Here is a 20,703-nt window from a genome sequence, read left to right as displayed (position 1 = left end):
ATGAGCTTTGGGTAGTGACCGAAAGAATGAGATCGCGAATACAAGCGGCCGAAATGAGCTTCCTTCGTAGGGTGGCTGGGCTCAGCCTTAGAGATAGGGTGAGGAACTCAGACATCCGGAGGGAGCTCGGAGTAGAGCCGCTGCTCCTTCGCGTCGAAAGGGGCCAGCTGAGGTGGCTCGGGCATCTGATCAGGATGCCTCCTGGACGCCTCCCTTTAGAGGTTTTCCAGGCACGTCCAACTGGTAAGAGGCCCCGGGGTAGACCCAGAACACGCTGGAGAGATTATATATCTCGTCTGGCCTGGGAACGCCTCGGGGTTCCCCAGGAGGAGCTGGAAAGTGTTGCTGGGGAGAAGGACGTCTGGAGGACCCTCCTTAGCTTGCTGCCCCCGCGACCCGGCCCCGGATAAGCGGAAGGAAATGGATGGATGGATATATATATATATATATACAGTATATATATATATAGGCTGTCCCACTCTGTCAAACTGTCAGGTGTCAAGCTCTCTCTCAGGTATTTTGAGCCCTTTATGAACCTTTATGAACTTTTTCCTTAGGTCCGCATTTCTGCAAACTTTGCCTGAGGGAATTACCCATAATTCATAGCATTGTGACGTTTAACATGGGTTAACCAGGAAAAGCCCGAAGGCATAAAATAAAAAGATAAACAATGAGGACAGCACATGGGGGGCCTGGCACATTAAATTACCACAGAGACATTAAGGATTTAAGATGATACTGAAAAATAAACATGAAATCAGAGGAATGCAAGCAGAGACTATATTACTCACCTTGTTTATTCATCAACTATTTCTTTCAATTTTTGTTATTGAAGCTGTTATGACAAAAATGACTTAATAGATTATTTGACAATTACTGCTTGTCTCGTGAGGCAAGAGCCTGGAAGACTTTCAAATCAGGGAGTAAACAATATATAATCAATACCCACAATGGTACATTACATGTTATGACGTTGTCATGGTACCGTGACATGTATACCATTATACCATTTCAAGCCCTTGCAGCCTCTCACTCTCAACCATATACCAGGTGACAGTTAAGTCCCTGGGGGTTCTTGTTTTAAAGGCCTTAAGCTTAGTTTATACTTGCCGTAGTGAAGTCACTGTGAGGCCACGATCACGTGACTGTCACAAATTGCTGACTGATAAAAACACTAACATGTCTAGGGATTATACAAAGGAGGCCAATTCATTTTTTAATGCCTTAGAAACAGGTGGTCCTAAAAATCTTCATTTGAGTAAATATTTTGCAGCCAATATAAATAGTTTACAGGATATTAAGCATTTGTTTCTTTATAATGCATGTAATACTTGACTTTCTTTACAGCACTTGTAACAAAGGCAATAAAGTAGTCCATGAATATGTGATATTAGTTTACAGATAATAACAATCCCTCCTCTGCACTGTGGATATTTGTTTATTGCTTTTGGCCGTTTACACCTACAGTCTGTGGGCATATCTATGAGTTACACTGGTTCTATTTTTGATTCTTCACAGATCATTTTGTTTGTACGCCCTCTGGCGTTTGGAGAATAATGCTGCCCACATTGCCTCCTTCAATGTTTGAAGATCGCAGTATAACACGAGTATAAGCAAAGCTTAATGGGGGGATATTAGGATCGGCCAATGTGCTTTGAACAACAACCTTCTTTAACTTCCCTGCTAAAGTCTCATTCTTAACCAACTAACAAACACACATCTTGTCCTTCACCATACCTTGTTGAAGGATGACAAAACACACATTCAGTTGGGTAATGCTAGATAATTAATGCTTGCTTGTTCACTGCAGCACATTAACCAGCGTATAAACTTATAAGTTAATGTAACTTTGCTTTTTTTAATCTGTGGTGTGGGCTGAACTTCTCAATATCACTAACAACACACTGGCTGGCCATGGCATGCTAGCTATGTGCTAGCTACTTGGCAAGCTACAGTAAGTTTGTTTCCTTTGTATGTCGTTAGCAGCAATTAGCCTGCTGCTGCTGTCAATCACTCCCCTCCAGTTAGTTCAGAGGAAAATAAGTATTTTGGATATCTTCTCAAAATAATCCCTTTCATTCCTATTAGTGAAAAAACTGTAATTAATACATTTAAAAGGCAGATTGACATTATGTTTTAACTCCAAAAAAGGACGAGTTATGATTTATAAGACTATTTATGGTCCGTACCGAAATTGTAATGTGCTCAAACGCTCCAAAACAAACAGATCTAAACTAAGCCTTTCCAGGGGTGAAAACTTAACCCTTAACATAACTCTTCTCTTATTATCTGTTGTCAAAATACGACCTGTCTGATTAAAACGGGGTGATAATAACTGTCAAAAGCCACAGTTCAGAAATTGCTGAATGGGTCTGAGCGGGATGATCACATCATCCAGTTTACAGCTTCCATAAAAAGCCTCTTGGATGATGAACAGACACTCTGGGATGTCTGCCGTACAATGTCACGGGTTCAAGTCCAGGTCGCCCCTCTCTCCCTTCAACCGCTCCCCTCTGTGCATCCTTTGATGACGCCGTGATGCTATAAAAATATTTCCTCTGCGCCTGTCACGTCGGGGCTTATTTATAGCGACAGCTGGCTTAGTCTGTTTTTAATAATTCACATGGAAAGCTGAAATTCACTTTGTCACACCGGTGTCACAGTGTGGATTGAACTTACCTCTCCGGTGACTTCAACGCCACATTTAAAATGTTAAGACTGCCTAAAAATACTCACTAAAGTTGTCTGATTACCTCCACTAGCATCAATCCCAGTACCATGATAATGTGGCGTTAGGGGAGAATGGGGAAAGGCAACATTGAGTATTTTTCAGCTTACAGGTATAACTTAGTTTTCCAGTTTTCTTTATGTAATGCAGACATTTTTATTGGAAAGAAAGCTACTTTAAATCTTGATTCACCATGAATGTGAAAACCTGTCCTCCCTGTTAAAGCTGGATTCCATTCATTTTACAAATAAATGTTACAATCAAGCCCTTGTCAAACAAGCTCACTAAATGCTGATTAAGTCTATTGCCGCATGGAAAAACTGTCTGTAATTCGCACTATACTAGAGTTGTGGTGTCTGTGGCGACATATCTTTTTTGGCGCCCTGGATCTGATGTGTTTTATGTCAACAGGCCAGAGCTAGAGGGGGATGCAAGGAAGTTGGGGGTGTGACCATAGCGACGGATCAGCTAGGAATAGGGCGGAAGATATGGTTAAAATCCTAGGACGCATCCAAGAAAAGTTACTGGAGTGGATGCTCCAGATAAAAAAGAGGATTCAGAGGATTAAAGTAAAAAAAAGAAAGCCATAGACAGCGAGGACAAACATCTCGAGCATACGTTATAAGCAGCGTTGAAAGTGTTTGTGTAATTAATCCGACTGCTAGAGCCGGGAGACAATCGTACCGAACTCCAGCTTCAACTGACATAGTTTGGAAAGACACTAGTAGTGCTGTGGAGCAACATTTTTATGAATGGGTCCGTGTTACGAGTACTTTTTTGTGTAAAGTACGTTACTCACTCTGCAGAGCTGTTCTTGTGGTTGTGTATCGGAGAGATGCATGGTGGGAGGAGCTGACAGTCTTTGTCCAATCGCAGCTTCTTATTGCCGTTGACTGACGACTCAGTGTGGTCCGACTGCAATGCAAAGGACAGAAAACACACTAAATCTTAGTATAGAATTTATATTTTAGAGAGAGAAAATGATACAGATCGGGAGGTTGTGTAGTAAAATATATGAGCCATTGGGATTAAAACAGGGAGAATCCTACACCATCACACCTTGTGTTTCCTCTTGCTCTTGTTGGTGTGTTTCTCTGTTGGGACGGCCGTGTTTCCAGCGGCCTGCCTCCTGTGTTTGCTCTCCGTCCTCCCTGCCAGCCTGGGATTACTCTGCTCTTGCACAGGGGGGATGTCCAGAACCCCCGGACCTTGGCACGCCTTCTCTCTGTCCTTCCCCGTCGTCCGTTCCCTCTCCCCAAGCCCTGATCTGTCTCTGTCCTCTCTGTCCGTCTGCCTCTCTCTCTCCGTTAATCTGTCCCTCTCACCTTGCCTCCCTCTGTCCTGTGCCAATCTCTCGTTTTCTTCCTCCTGTTTCTCTCCTTTAGGTGGCTTCTGCCTCTCTCTCAGCCCCGGCCACTCTCTCTCTGCCTGCTTCTGTTTCTCTCTCTCGGTCGCCCCCATCCTCTCCCCCTGTCTCTCCCTCTCCCTCCCCTCGCTCCCGTCCCTTTCTGCCAGTCCCGCTCTGGATTTTTCCCCCGAACCCTGGCCAGGCACCCTGCCGAGCAGACTCAGCTCGATTTTCACCCATAAACTCTGGATCTCTTGGTACTCCCTCAAGGGGGACGGAGGCACGTCGTGTCTGACGTTGGGAGGTGGTGACATGGACACCGGGTCTTTGCGCTGTCCTCCTAACCCTCCGGGGTCAGGAACAGAAGTGCCAAATACACCACTTATGTTGCTTATGCTTAGGGTGTTACAGCTGCTACTGCTGACGTTATTACCACTGGTGATGCTACTGTTACTACTGCTGCTACCATTAGCGGTCACGCTGCCACTGTCTTTGACTCGGAGTCCCTTCCCTCCGAAAGTACCCAGGCTCCCCGCAGAGCTGAGGCATGGTGGGAGAGGAGGCGTGTGCGTGTGTGTGTTGGTTAGAGTCTGCGTGTTGATGGCCGAGCGCGTCGTTTGAGGCGGCAGCGCGGGGGTTTTGAGGGCTTCCTCCGGATCCGAGTGGCATTCTGAGGACGAGGAGGAGGAGTCCGTTTCGATGAACTCGCGGGACTTGGGTGTGATTTTGGTGTTTGGACCTCTGTGTTTCCTCTTGTCCTGTTTTAAAGACAGAAAGGGACAAAAGGGAGTGAGTTCTGGAAAGATTTAATAACACGGCTAATAATTCATATGTAGTGACCTGATGAGAATCCCTGTGGCTACATCAGGAAAATGCACACAAAAACACATGTAACTTGTAATTACTCTAAACTATCCACAATGTAAAACTAAAACATAAAAAAACCCAAAAATGCCTTTTTATCTTTATCTTCTGCTGTCTGAATGAAAAAAAAATCATGCTTCTATGATATCAGCCAATGCATTTTAATGCCCCTTCAGTTGAAGAATCTGTAATGCTAAAATCACATATGACTGGATGTGATAATATCATGCAAATTAGTCAGCACAAGCTTGTTCCACTAATCTGTGTAGTGAAATGAAACATGTTTGACTGTCTAATTTCATACCAGTCACACAACGGAGCACAGGCAGTCTGATGACACATGTAGATGCGTTTAAAAATGCAAATGTATTAAAATAACTTGTCATTTTATATTTACGAGCTAGTTTGTTTTTGACTAAGGAGCAGGAGTCACTTCCTGACTCTGCAGCATCTGCTGTGACAGCACACCTCCAGCCTTTAAAGAGATGAAGATGCAGGACGACTCCCCTGGCCTCAGTGAACAGCACAGCTGGACACAGAATCCCTTTTGCCAACCATCCAGAGGATGTAATTGAGGGTCTGGCCTCCGAGGAGCAGAACGACCCTGACGATCTATCCTGTGATAGCTCTTTGAAACCGATTTTTAAAGGAAGGCCTTTGGCTCAGCGTCAGTTGCGTGCAGAATACCCAGAGCTCTGCAACAAAGGCAAAATGTTTCTGATGCCGTTTGCCACAACGTGTCTCTGTGAAGCTCTGTGGCCTTAAAGACCGTGTACAGGAACGCGTTGGGTGATGAGTCTATACAGCCAGACATCAAAGCCCTGACAGCATCAATGCAGCAGCATCATTTTCCTCATTAGGCCCCCGATGGTAAGCCTGTTGCATCACTCTATCAAAGGACTAAGTTCACGTCGTCATTTATTTAAATTTAGCTGTCAAAATGTCACTCAAACATTGTGGGACAACAATTTCAAACGGTTTGTAACGTTATTTTAGTACAATGTATCCGTAAACAGAAAGTGGCTTCTAAATTTTTTTTACCTGCAACAGACTAGCTCTCTTTCTCTCTCTGTATATATTAGTTTAGATCATTTTAATTAATTAATATTATTCTGAGCAATAACAAAGTGTCAAATTGAGATGGGGGGGGGGTTGCTGAATTTTTAGGACATCTTTTAATCACACCTCAATCCTTCAAAGTTTGGGAAGCTGTGTGTTAAAAGAACAAATCTGGCATATTTCTATTTATTTAATTATATTAACAAATCCTATGAAAACACCAAAACCAACATGTCCATGCTTCCATTCCTCAAAAATCTTTTCTGTGGAACTCAGTCCCAAGACCGTTGGCTCCTTCTGAAGACGTACATTTTTTAAAGCACACCACAATTTCCTATTGCCTAAATCAGACTGGAATTTTAGTTTTTTGCAAACATTCATCAAACAGGAGGAAATAGTGGATTTGTAGGGGACTGTCTACAGCTACGGATTAATAGACGTTTGATGCTGTATTGAATATTTACAGAAGCACGATTGATTGGAAGTAAACTACAGCGCCCATGATCGTGGTAACAAAGAGTACATGGCATATTGTGCAAAAGCATGATCTTTTAGACAACAATGGAGTTGGATAGGATCCATCAGGCTTTGGGTACACAGATAATACAATACTTAGTAGTTTCAATTCATTGTTTTGGTCTCTTTATGGGATTTGTTGATGATACCAAAAATATAAAAATACCCTGATTAATCCTTTAATGTGAAGAAACTTTCTTTTTTTTTGTTTGTGCAACATCCATTTACCATCATGGCGTTCTTCTCGTGTGCATGATGCATGTGAATGATGAAACCAGCCTGCGTCTTTTAAGTTCATTTTCTTTATAGCTTTGCAGGGTTACACCGGCATCTCTGATCTTGTTTAGTATGCAATCAAAATTGTCCCTCTGATGTCAAAGATTTTAGATGTGAAATGATCAATGATTGTTGCTTGAGACAAAAGGAAGGAAGTCGCGTTGCTGCCTGTGCAACATCAACATGAGAAAGCAACGGCAAAGGTAGATGCAGCAAAGAAAATGACCCCTGTGTTCTGCTCCCAGCCGTCTGCAAAATCCTTTTTCAATCAATGTCATGTCGCGTTTTGTTGCTGTCCCGTGTATAATTCTTCTCTACACTGCTTGAGTAGAATCAACTATGACAGAACAGATGTAAATAGACAGCCGTTGACCCTCTGAACACGAAAATTGAAAAGTATGTTTTCTTTATACGATTGCAATCCTAGCCAGAAGCTGACAGTATTGCCGTATATGCAGATTTCAGACAGTCCTTGAACATAACGTTTCTGTCAGAAAAAAGCATTCAAATCAAACCTTCAAATCTGGATATTTCATCAAAAAACCTTGATTCTACATGTCTCATTTAAAAACTAGGCCCCAAATAAACCGTTTGCAGTAACCAGGTCCTGTAAACAACTTTAAACTCCTCGTCCTCGGTACAACTGGGAAGCCATGACGGAAAGTGTGGAGCCTGAATTGTTTTTATTGTCCGACATTGGTCACATTTGGATATATATATTTTATTGTTTTTATTTTTTCTTAAATATATTATCAAAGAAATTCAACTTGCATGGTTGAGTTCTCTCTACTTTAAGCCATGATTGTGCTGTTTTCATGGAGGTGCAGGATGTATATATTGAAGTAAAAAACAAGGCCACAGAGACTAAAATGCTAGAGGATTGGGATTCAGGGGGTTAAATGTAATTTTTAATACACAGTAGTAGAGCTAAAGATTTGGGATGAGTGGAATTATTCTCTCTTCATTTAGATTTCCTGAAACCAATTATTCTAAATAAAAGGAAAAAAAAACTTAAGTAGTGGATAAGTTGGCGTTCAATGAATTCTGTGCATTGTGACAATGAGTTTGGAGTTGTGAATAGTTGTCAGGCTGACTGAACCTCAGCCTGCTGTCGCAGAGGTGGCAGCTGTCAGGGTCAGACATGTCACTCTCCGATCGGTTTCATAAGCCTTTAACATGAATCTTCGTTTGTTAGTTGCTAATGTCAAAAGGTGTTTGTCATTTTTTCAGTATTACAGATAGCTGTCTGCTAATTTGTCTCAGAATTTGTCTCAGAGGAATTATGTCTTTTAAATCAAACAAATGTAACGACGTGAGACTCCCGTGTCATAAAGATCAACAAAGATCAAAACATGGCACATCCTAAAATTAACTCTAGAGTCTGTAAAGAACTGACTCACTTATTTTGTTCTTCCAAAGTTGACTGTGAACATTCATCTCTGTCAACCCCTATTTGCGCATTTTCGAGTATTTGTTAATGACAGCGGCAGTTTGAGATGTTGATGTTTTGGTTTTGATTAATTATTAAATTCATTATACTTAGAAGTAGAATTACAGCCTCCACCAAACAGTCAGGTCAAGTTTACATCTGTGTCGTCAAAAATGTCATCACATCAACATTTAATCGTACTGGACATTTGTGTTATGTATAACTTGAGTTATGGCCAATAATGTGTTTTGTAAGGTTACAGTGACCTTTGACAACCAGTCTAGTTCATCCCTGAGTCCAAGTGAATATTTGTGCCAAAGATATTCCCTCGATGCATTCCAGAGATATTCTGTTCACGAGAAAACATACCTCCGGCTGAGGCATAAAAAGCCTGCATTCCTTCTTTAGTAAAAGTAAAGTTAAGATTTTTACTGCTATAATTGTTATATAATCTTCATTCTTGTCCTTCTCTATCTATGCCTTTGTTACATGAAGCCAATTTACTGTAAGTGGTCTTCTTCTGTTTCTCTCTCTTTCATTCGTTCTCCCTGAAACTACCCAATCTTCATAAAACCACACAGTGTTCACTCATTATCGGTCGAGATGATGGTCGACGATTTAGCTCCATCTCTTTGACTCCCTCTCTCACTTTCCATATTTCGATAAAACCAGTCGGTGTTGAGCCATAATGGTCATGTAATAATACAGTTTTTATCCTGTGGAATTTTATGGCTTCGACAAATCGTCCGGAGACAATAAGGATGAAGTGACCATTACAGGATACGCGGACAGAGTTACATGTGTGCAGCACTTGGTTTTAAACCGTTTCTTTATATATTCCAGATGTTGAGAAGTGAAGGGTAAATGTCCCAAGGTGCTTGTGTCTTGTTCTTCTTCCTTGAGAAAGTCGTTTGACTGAAAAGGGGGATTGTTGGATTAGCTTTCTGGCAGTCATAAATAATGACTTTGAGGGATTAGTATAATTATGAGTAACAATTAATGCCATCACTGAGAAGAAAAATGGTGAAACTGTCTACGTCCCCCATGAACACACATGTGTATCCCACCGCCCCCCCAGATACTAACCTGGTTTACACTGACAGCAGGTATTGGCACGGGGGGTTGCTGTAGCGCCGCTGGTGGAGTAACTGAGCTGCTGTTTGAGTTGGTAGCACTGCGTGGTTCTTTCCTGGGGGCTGTTTTCCCACTGGGGGGTTTGCTTCGTGGCCTCGGGGGTTCTGTAGCTCCAAGGAGGGGGAGGCAACAGGTCCTTCTCCCTAGCTGCAGGGCTACAGGGGGGGGAAGCGTCACAATCCCCTTAAAGTCACCCTTGAGCAAGGCACTGCTACCGTGGTGCAGTATTACACTGCTAAACAGTAGACGATAATGCTCGCCTTGGTCGGCTGCGGGGGTTCAATGTGTGTTAAAATGAAAAAATATATAAGACAGCATGAAACAATTGAAAACAGCATGCATTTAGCTAAACTTGTTTGGATGTGGAAAACGGAAAGGGGAAGGGCAGAAGTGGTTGAGGGAGAAAAGAAGAAAGAAACGAAACTAGGAAGTCTGTGTTTTTCTTCCAATTAGCCTCACATCAAGCGGAGCAGCTAGTTGGGCATGGCATCTACTCAATCTGAGCATTCTACACAACAGATGTGGGGCTGACAGTGTTCAGTGACTAGCTGCAAAGAAGATCAGCGATCCACTGTAGCCCCTGTAAGCTCTCCATGCTAAATAACAGTGTTGCCTTGACGGCTTGAGTCGAGAAGATGTTATTATCTGAAATAATTGCTAGTTAGTTTACATTTCTAGCAATGCGTGTGGGTGTGCTCAGGGTCTTACTGTAGAAACTGGATAAATTCAGAATCATTACCTCAGCCATCAAAAAACAGATACGTTGATCAAGTATCTGTTCTTTCAATGCATAACTTGCGGTGTCCCTCAGGGGAGTGTCCTGGGACCTTTATTCTTTTTATTATATACAACAAATGTATTATTTAAACCCGGGACAATGCTGCCGTATTACACTGATAAAAAGATAAGACTAAAGTAGAGAATAGGTAGAAAAGTGGCTCTAATAAAGACACTCCTCAGTTAGAAAAAAACTGATGCCATTCCTTTTTGGATATTGAATCAAACTTAGAAATATCCTGAAATTTTAAAAACACATCTGGACCCAGCTTATTTTGAGTCTTAATTCACAATAAAAAAAATTATAGCTCCCCTTCCTGGTCAATAAGCCAAATATTTTGTTTTTATAAGTTATTGTCTAGATCCACCATTAATTTAACATTTTAAATGAAGCCTTACTTTATTGATTAAACTGCTAACTAATGGTTACCACATACCACTCAGCCAGGATGTTAAGGAGGGATCTTGTTCTTTCTTCCTTACCTATGCTGGTTTGTTCTGCTCCACGTCTGGCTCTGACTATCCTCCACACTGTTTGACCTCTCCGTCCGTCTGGGCTGTTTCTTCCCTGTGGTGTTCCTCCTCTGGGTCGTGACCTCCGGCGCTGACAACAGGCCCGGTGACATCCTCATCTTTGACCTCTGGCCCTCCCCTGATGTCTTCTGGCTGAGCTTGGCCTTGGCCTTCTCTCTGCCTGGGCTGTGCGAAGCAAGAATTGATTTGACCTTTACGACTTTTACGCAGTTGTTTCCTACAATTTGTTCATCCCACTGTTTGTAATTCATTCATTAATTAATTGAACAGATGTTATTTAAAAAGTTACTTTTGCAGGGAAATTTAAAAAAATGCACTCTTACCAGAAAGCTCCCCTTGTATCCTTGTGTTCCACCGTTTGGGCTGCTGGAACAGGGGTGCTGTTGGATATGCAGGGCTTGGTCTTGGCGGCCGTTCCCACTCCTGGTGCTTCAATCCTTGGAGAAAAAGTCCCCGGACCCTGGGTGATTGAGCCTGGACAGGGCACCATTGGACCAGATTAAGTATTCCAGATCAAACCAGATTATTATTATTATTTTTTACTATATAACATAGTTGCTGTTTGACACCGTAGCTGTTACTGTCCATACCAACCTGTGCCATGCTCTGGCTGTGGGGGAACAAGGGGTTTGGTTTGAGCTTGGACCTTATTCAACCAGCTGTCCAGCTGCCACTTGTTGGCAGAGGGGGGCTCAGGCTACAGGGGGAAAAAAACGAAATATTTCAGAAGTAAGAATAAACCTGATGGAAATTATAGATATGATTTTGTCTGAAAGTAGCTCTATTTGTGTTGTGGATTGTTTTAACATAATGCTGCACATGTGTTACATGCTTCTACATGATTTGACTTTATCTGCATGTCTCTCTTTCTCTCAGTGGGTTTGACTGCAGAAGCTTGTGAAACCCGGCAGCGTTGAGCCATTAAAAATAAAGTGATAAATAATATTACAATTTAGCTCTCTGCAGTTGGGAGTTTTATGACTTTCAGAACACCACCCAGAGACGGTGGGGAGAGACCATTTAATGTACAGTCAGACACACTGCGAAGTGAATAGTGGTGAATCGGGAAGAATAAAAATGCTACATCGGTGTTTTTTAACACACAAAAAAATATGAAATTAGCTTAGTTCTTCACGTGAAAATAATAAAACAATATTTCAGTTCTGCTCATGTTATTTATTCCATACATTTCATTTATAAACTCATGTCAACCTCTGTTTGCTCTCATAGTTTCACTCATCATCCTACCTCTGGAGTGTGTGTGCGCGAGGCCTGATTATACTCGCTGTCACTGGAGCTGCTCTCTGATTCGTCTGTGTCCGACTCTGAGCTGCTCTCAGATTCACTGCTGCTCCCTGATGCTCCACTGCGGAAGAAAAGAAGAAAAAAATGAAAAAAAGATGGAAGGAAAGAAAGAAAGACAGAAAGATTGAAAGAAACAAAGAGACATTTCTGTTAGTTATATGCTTGTTTAAAAAAAGCAAAGGATATGTTTCTAGATCCCCTGTAACAAAACCATCAAGGTATCCATATCTGTTACGTGAGAGGACTCTGGAATCGAATCATGTCACACTGTAACAAAACAAAGAATATCAAGATGGTGAGAGAGAACATTCATGTCCACCTTTAACAGGGTTACATCAAGATTAACATTTAACATGGAGGCCAGACAGCGCTGCCCACTTTTTCTCTTGCTAATACTAATATTTTAAATGAACCACCTGTGAGCTCTGTCTAGCAGAACTGAAAAGGAAGAAGAGTTCACTCTGCAAAGTCAGAACACAAATTTCAACTTTATGCAGATGATGTTTTACTTCTTCTTCAAGATGATCAAATTCATTAGCCAGGTTCAACATTTTGGATATCTCAACAAATGTAAGAAAATACAATTTATTCAGGTTATCAGGTTATGAATGATATATGCTCAAACCCCTCCATAAAAAACCTTCAGAATACTGAAACGGATATATTCTGGCTATGAGTTAAAACAAAGTTTTAACTAAAAATAATCTAAAATACTTATTTTGTGTATTTTGGATGTTTTCTTACCACCAGTTTGAAAGAAGTCCAGTGCATAAAAAAAAACAATGTAGTAATAATATTGTAATAATATTGTTTTGCAGTGGAGAACTTCTGTTTTTTGTCAATTCACAACACACAGTTTCTCACTCTTAAAGTTCTATCATTATTTCCTGTGGTGATATTCCTCAGGTGGTGTAGTTGGATGTCCATCTCATCCTCAGTTCTGCTGCTCAGAGATTCTCCTCTACACTCCAGCCCGTTGGAACAAAACATACAACCACACCACAATACACTAATCTCATCAGTGAATTTAAGTGGAATAGGTTTGGGGGGAATTCTCTTCACTTTTATCAAAAAACTACATCAGGATAATTTCTAATCATACTCTAATTAGCAGATTTATCAAACTCTTAAGTAAAGCAAATTTCTTACAATTAATCTTTATTTATATGTCCTGTTGTGATGTATCTCGTTTAACTGATTAAAAAGAATATAAAGATAATTGGGGAAGTCAGCCGCCCTGTCACTGATTCAATATAAATGACACAGAATATAATAAACATCTATTAATAAACGCATAAACACAGTGCTTTTTGGACCTCTTCAATAGTCTCCCTCAATCCTCCCCGTTGCTCCGGTTGGCCTTGTGTTCATCCATCCTTCCACAGTGCTTTGAAATGGCCTCCTGGAGGCAACACACCCGCTCGCCCCGACTTAAAGACACACACACACACACACACAACACACACACACACACACACAAACACGATCGCGCACACACGCAGGAATTGCAATTACGTGTAGTTCTCTTTTTGTGTGTGTGTGCATGTAATTTCAGTTCAAGGCTGCCATCACAGCAGGCACCAATCTGTGTGAGCAGTCAAGCAGCAAATCCATCAACTGCTCCTGAGGCAGCGCACACACACACACACACACACACACACACACACACACACACACACACACACACACACACACACACACACACACACTGACAGATACTGTATGAAAGCAGTCTCTCTGCCCTGTTTTTCTTCTTCTATCATTACTCATCTCTTCTCTTTGTCTCTCCCTCGCTCTCTCTTTCAATTTCAATTACATTTTCACCTCACTTTGCTCTATTAGCATCACCGTTGAAACAATATTGGCAAAGCGTCAAGTTAATCTCACTGTATACATGTTTGTGTGTGTGTGTTTTGCAGTCTTCCCTATGCAGACCCTCCCCTGTGAATTCCCCGCGAGTTGTGTGTTTAGAAAACACACCAGAAAATGTTTTATAATTATATGAGAAAGCTAGTTAGATTCAGATTTTAACTAAACAATGCAAATAGCTACAGAGAGTAGCAGGATCTTGTCCGTCTGAGTTTTAATTGTATTTTTCTTCACTAGCTGGCTGTTAATTCAGCATCACAATAAAACAACAAATGTAATCAGATGTACAAATCCCATTAAGAGAGTTATTGCTCATTACATTCAGCCGTCCTCTCAAAGCAGGACCATTTCAATTTCTTTCATCCACATTGTTTCAAAATAACCTGGGGACGTTATTGATGCACATCCAAACTAAAATTGTCATTATATTACTGCAGGCAGGGAAATGAAAAACAACAGGAGAGCTGAAGACAAGGCAGTGAGAGAAACGTCTGCCACATTAAGAACGGATCATCCTTAAACCCGCAGTCATTAATTGATTCTTTTTTCCACTTAGGAGCAGTGTAACGAGCTGTAAGCACAACATTGACATAGTATCATCTTAAAAGTTGATATAACAAACTGTTATTTTTAGACATTAGCATTTGTTTTCACTGTTTCTGGTCACCTGATGAATATAAGTCCAATGTTGATAATTTTGTCTGTCTGGCTTTTGGTGCTGAGCAAAGCTGCTGGCTGAAAAAAAAAAAACAAGGAGGTGAAAGATGCTAAAACACTCTAACCAGCAGGGGGAAACTTTGGAGTCTGGTGATAACTCTGTGTGGGACACCTTTCACTTTACACAAGGTCATATGATCTGTTGTTAATATATAAAAAATATTGACCGGTGCTGCTTTAAACATACTGTACTACCATGCGAAGATTTTGTTGGATGAAAGAATACAAATTTTGTAGGCATTAAGTGTTTTAAGAATCTGTTTCTAAAATTCCTTAAATCCTATCGTATCACTTGTAAATTGAGATTTCAAACATTTGCCAATCATCGTCATTTTGCGTCATTGCTGATGACAAAAAAGGACAAATTGCACCCAGCTGCAACACTTTATGGGCGTGTTTCCCCCGTAATATCATTAGCGCATTGGACCTGAGACAAGGTAGATAGCGGTTGCAAGTGACCCGCAATTCATGGTGCGGTCAACGGTCGCAATCCATTCTTTATGGATTCACCCATCAGCTTCACACATCATCTCATCATTCTCGTTAGACATGATCTGGGGATTTTTCGGATATGTCTGATGTTCTTGTCTGGCAATAGTGCTGCTTTAAAAGTACCATATCCATTTCCTACTGGCCCATAATGAATGTGTTGTGTTCATCAGCTGCTGTCACTGCCCGAAACACAAACAAGATGTAATCTGACAAGTTACATGTAAAGATCAGTGAGACGTGACATTTCTTGGCTCAGGACTGTCAAACACTGTTTCAGTTTTTTATTTATTTTTTAACAGTGAACAGCCTGTTCGTACATGGATTACTGGGACAGATATTCCAGACAGATGGCGATAAGAAACATATCCTGGTCCTTTTTTTTTTAAATATGTCCCTCATTGGCTTTAGAGAATCTTTTGAAGTGTAACTAAAGAGTCCTGTGAGTCAGCTGCAGCTCTCTGTTGCAGATGAGACACATTACTATTCTTGATTCAAATCCAAAAAGAAGATACTGACCAGACTGGGGGACGACTACAGTAATGTTTTTATTCACCTCTTAAACTGACAACTTTTTGAATGGACAAACAGTTGGAGACTAAATAGAAGCAGTCACTAAGTGTGTTTCCATTTACCTGTCTTTTTGAAAATGATCAATTTGGCAAAAATATAGTTTTTCTGTTTGTCCCAAAAAAAAAGTGCAGCAATGACGCTACTCAGCAATTATTATGACATCTATTGATGCTTCTGCTCCACTGGAGGTTTTTGTTCATTTGAGGTTTGACTGTCTCTTATAGTTTCATCATCTTCTTCCCCAATGGAGAGTTAGCACCAGCAGCTGTTTATCTCTAACCACCCAAATCCTAATGTTCACATAACAGTAGTGGATGAAGAAGTATTTTTTTTCCCCCAACTTGGATCGTAGGCAGGGTTTAGAAATACTGACGTCTCATAACCTTGTCTCGGTTTTCCCTATAAATCACATTGTTATTTCAAGGAAACGATTAAGAAACTAGGACTTAACCATGAAATAAAGTGTTACCATTTAATTTCCCAACATAAAGGTCTAAATGTTGTATCAAAGCCTGCTAACTAGCATTCAAGTCTGGGGAACTAAAAATACCACATCTAAAAAGCACTAAAATCAACATATAAAATTTCCCCACTGAGATTCAACAAAATATCACGAAGACATGACCTCAGCATCCTCAACGGCAGCTACGTCCTTGGACAGAATCATCCAAGTGTAAGTGGGTATTAGTTTTTCAGACAAAAGCAGCACATATAACCAGAACTAGCACTTCTTTCTACTGGAAAATGATCATCATCTGGGGTTCGCTTCCACTCCACCAAATCTAGATTGATCGGAGAATGATGTGCAGCCGGACAGTGCATCAGAGATACTGTTCAAAGGCTTCTCTTTGCGGCCACAAAGAATAATACCATTTGGTGGATGCTTTTCATCTAAAGCACCTTATTGTTTGATGAGTGCCAACATTTTGACTCTGGGAGACGAATCACTCTCCCCCCGGTGGGCTAGCCCACTTTGTCTATGCGACATTTGGCAAGAAATCAAGGTGAGAACAAACATCAACCGAGTGTCTGCTTTGTAGAAGTGTGTTGATCTCACTTGTCATTAGAGCTGGAGATGCTGGATGAGATAGTATTTTCTGGGCTTTGTCGTGTATAACAGTTCATTGGAGAACGTCTGATAAGTCTGATGCATTAAATTCTTTATTCGCCGTCTTCTATTAGAAACATGAAACAGCTCTTTAAATTGATGAGAGAAACTCTCCCAATGGGTGGTACATGCTATATAAAATGGTGCGAGGCACATTTAATGAATTTGATGCTCGTCTTTTTATCGCCTTTCTATTTGCCAAAAGATAAAACTGACTGGAAGCATGAGACGAGTCTATATTTCCCCACACTGATGTGTTTGTGTTTTTTTGTTTAAATAGCGCCGTGTGAAGTCAAAGGACGGCGCGAGCGTCTCTTCCCCTCGATGGGATTTTTTCAAATGAGTGCTCTCTAGCCTATTTCATTCTGGCAACACAAACAGTATGTGCTGGAGGAACAAGATGAAAGGAGATGAATATGTGTGTGAAAGCATTACATCTGGCTCGCTTTTCTTCTTTTCCTTTTTTTTCCCCTCTCTTTTCTCAGGAATCAGCCATCAGCCGTCGAAAATAATTGAATGCCGTCTTCGGTGCCAAATTAAAATGCGACGCCAGCTGGTGCAGACTGACGGAGTGTTTTTACAGGACATTTAAGATACATTTCTGCAATGTTTTGTTGAAGTTTAGAGGTATAAACTTCATCCAGGAGTGAATTCTTTGTCAGTTTTGATAAAATATATCCAAAAAACTGTAGTTCTTTATCCACAATTAAAGCTTCTACCATTGGTTAACAGGTATGTTTGTATCTTTTATTCTGTTATGCCTTTGTAAAGTTTTCATTTCTACCTCATTATAATCTTGATATCTTTTGTTTCCCATTAAATCTTTTATGTTTGTTTATGCATCAAGAATTTCTTTTCACTTCTATATAACAATGCAGAGCATTTCTTCCATGTTTCATTCACACAGGTGTCTTTCTGTCTCTCTCTATATCTTATACATCAGTGCAGGTCTTCTGTGTATTTAGGACGACGAGCCTTCCCTCTCTCTATTTTCAGTGTTGCATAAGTAACACAGACACGACTTACAAAATAACCTTTGTCAGATCTCGGGGCTCCGGCGGAGGCTTTTCGGTGTCTTGTCTGTTTATTTGTGTGATAAAAATCACAAGCGCAGCAGGGAAATGAAAGCCCTCGCAGCCTGGACGAAAAATGATCTGTTGGTTTGATATGTCCAGCGGGCCTCACAAGCTCCACACGACACCCACATACCTACGAGCCGCGGCTAAGCTCGCGGCTGCTCTTTGGTAAACAGCGACTTACAACATCTGCCAGTGTTCGCGGTCCACAGGGTCAAGTGGTGAACGGGCTGTGAGGGAATAAAACGCCTGTTTACGGTACACCTGAGGGTTACCTGTAAAAAGACTGTTGAGTGGATGCAGGTCAGCTCATTTGTGTTATCAGTGAAAGGGGAATGGCCTGAAAGTAAGAGTAGTTTCTCTCTACTGTGAGGCTGTGCTCAGACACGCACACTAAAGTCTAACTGACATGTAAGGAGTCTCCGTCTGTCTGTCCTTTGATTTTCTCTACAACCGTTCATCCTATCAAATGCTCAGTTGGCGGCTGTTTTGCTTAGGACTCAAGGAAATGGGTTGTCATGTTGAGATCTAAGGGTAATGTAGGACTTGTATGTTACTTACCTTCTGTGAATTTTGAGAGGGAAACTACATCACGTACAGCTCGCTATCAGCTCACTGCAGCTGAGTTTAAAGCTGCACAGATGAATCGTTTAATCAATCTATTCTCAACTATTTAATTCATCTCCAACTATTTTGACAATTTATTCATCAGTTAAAATACTCTGTTAAGAAAACTGATACCGTATATGAATATTTTCTGCTTTCTTTACTCCTCTTTGATGGTAAACTGAATATCTTTGAGTTGTGGACAAAGCAAGACATTTGCGATTGTCATCTTAAGATTTGGGAAACACTGATCAACATTTTTCACCAGTCTTCGTTACAAGTTATTTTTCAAAAAACACTGTTTTTTACTTGAGACAAAAGTTGAGTCTGCATTTTCAGCCATTTATGCTAGAGCGATTTTTGTTTTTGTAACTGAAATGTGTGACTGAAGTAAACAATGCATTCCCAACAACTGAAAACATTCATAGCTTGGATGTAGCTGTCTTGTGTTAGTTTGTGTTCATCAGTAAAAGAGCTGTCAATCCATTTGGGAGTCGTATCAGGTTCAAGTACAATCCCGAGTGTTGAGTTCTGGTGGAAGTGTGAGTAGGCCTGTCACAGTAACTACTTTTGCTGGATGATAAATTGTCTCAGAAATAATTGCCGTAAATGATATAATTATAATTTTAAAAAATAAATAAAAATAATGATATAATAGAATAATATTGCAAGTACACCTTTTGAAGAGCAATGAACTTTTTTTATTTTTATTAAAATTACAAATTATAATGATATATATCCTTAATAAAGAAAACATAAATTAAATTAACCCACCCTCTGGTAACAAAAAAGTGCAATGTCTGCGCAATTTTTAAAGTAGGGAAAAACGCTGCTGTTTTTATTTTTGGCATCATGTTGGCTGAAAGGCTGGTGGCATTCTTGTGTAAACAAACATGCATTTAAACACATCTGGCAACATAGAGGTCAGCAAGAATAATTACAGTTATGTTCATATATCCTACAGTATAATTCAATAATGTGATTATCGTGACAGGTCTAGATTTGAGCCTCCACCTTTTGATTGTATTTACCTATTATTATATTTAGTTATATTAAGAAATTTTACTTTTAGAACGCAACTTGTAAGTAATGTTTATCTTCAAGCTGTACTTTTCGTCAAGTTTGAACTTTTCTATTTCTTTGACTTTTGCACCAACATGATGTGAGAGCTCCAGCACGACATCTCAGAGGTCTGATGTTTACTTCAGCGGACTGTCTGACTGTCGCCTGAGACGGGATGTCAGGACCGTTTCCCCTGTCTAGACTTACGCTTCACATGTTCAAATTGATTCGAGCAAATTCCTTGTTTACCACCTGTAACTATTGATTGCGTCCTAAAAGGCTTTTGCCTCCCTTGTGCACTCCTCCACCTCCTCCATCCTTGTTATTTTCTTTAGAGAGAATCTGTTGAAGTTTGAGATCGATCTGGTTTAATAGTTCATCCTGTTTGTGGAAATACATTAACAGCATAGTGAAGACACACTTTACACATGGCAAAAGTACTCTGATTCAAGAAAAGAAGCTTTCTATCATCGTCTTTTTCAGTGTTTATTTTTAAGTCAGTTTTGAGTAGCTTTATGCAACACACATACAGGCCAATAGCCACTATTGAGGTTGAGTCCTCACTTTAGGATACTAACAGGTACAGAAATATTACAAATGTTGAATTTTCAAGGCAAATTCTGATATTTATTAGACAGTTCTGTCAGTTTTAAACAAACTATAATTACTGCTCTGCTTCATGTTGCAGTCATGTTGTACTCTACATCCATGTTTGTCTAAAATGTTATGACTTTATCCTTTTAGACATTTATATGAAATTGTCATAAGCACACAAATTCTTGAGTTATGGCCAAAAAATAGTTTTGTGAGGTAGCAGTGACCTTTGAACACCAAATGGTGCCAAATTGGAGATATCCCCATCACAAGAATGGGATGAACACGAGGTCACTGGGACCTTGAACTTTGACCTCTAAAAATTTAATCAGTTCATCCTTGTGTCCAGCTGGACATTTGAGCAACAATTTGAGAAATTCCCTCAAGGCATTAACAAGATATTGCATTCCCAAGACTGGACTAGACAGACCAATGGACGGACAACCTAAAAATGTAAAACCTCCAGCCAGGCTTTAACCAACATTTTGACAATAATAAAAGATACAATATTAAGGAAAATGGTTGGTGAGAGGGGTTGTGCTAGGAAAATCATGACCCCAGTATTCTTAAAATCCTGGCTACGGCCCTGCAAACATGAATGTTTGATTATACTCTCCTGTCAGAATGGTCAAATATTTT

General features: G+C 40.5%; 1 protein-coding gene across 1 annotated transcript in view; it reads right to left on the bottom strand.

Moving 5' to 3' along the window:
- Positions 1-20,703, bottom strand: part of aff2 (AF4/FMR2 family, member 2) — a 114,491-nt gene that overhangs the window by 21,519 nt on the left and 72,269 nt on the right. The window contains 8 exon segments of the mRNA XM_054598171.1: positions 3,528-3,643; positions 3,788-4,834; positions 9,307-9,451; positions 9,453-9,509; positions 10,615-10,830; positions 10,989-11,139; positions 11,260-11,362; positions 11,914-12,031. Of these exon segments, the coding sequence (XP_054454146.1) occupies positions 3,528-3,643; positions 3,788-4,834; positions 9,307-9,451; positions 9,453-9,509; positions 10,615-10,830; positions 10,989-11,139; positions 11,260-11,362; positions 11,914-12,031 (1,953 nt within the window).

This window comes from Anoplopoma fimbria, chromosome 4 (genome assembly GCF_027596085.1).
Source record: "Anoplopoma fimbria isolate UVic2021 breed Golden Eagle Sablefish chromosome 4, Afim_UVic_2022, whole genome shotgun sequence".
Taxonomy (NCBI): domain Eukaryota; kingdom Metazoa; phylum Chordata; class Actinopteri; order Perciformes; family Anoplopomatidae; genus Anoplopoma; species Anoplopoma fimbria.
Note: the sequence above shows the minus strand (reverse complement) of the source record. Positions and strands in the feature narration are given on the sequence as shown.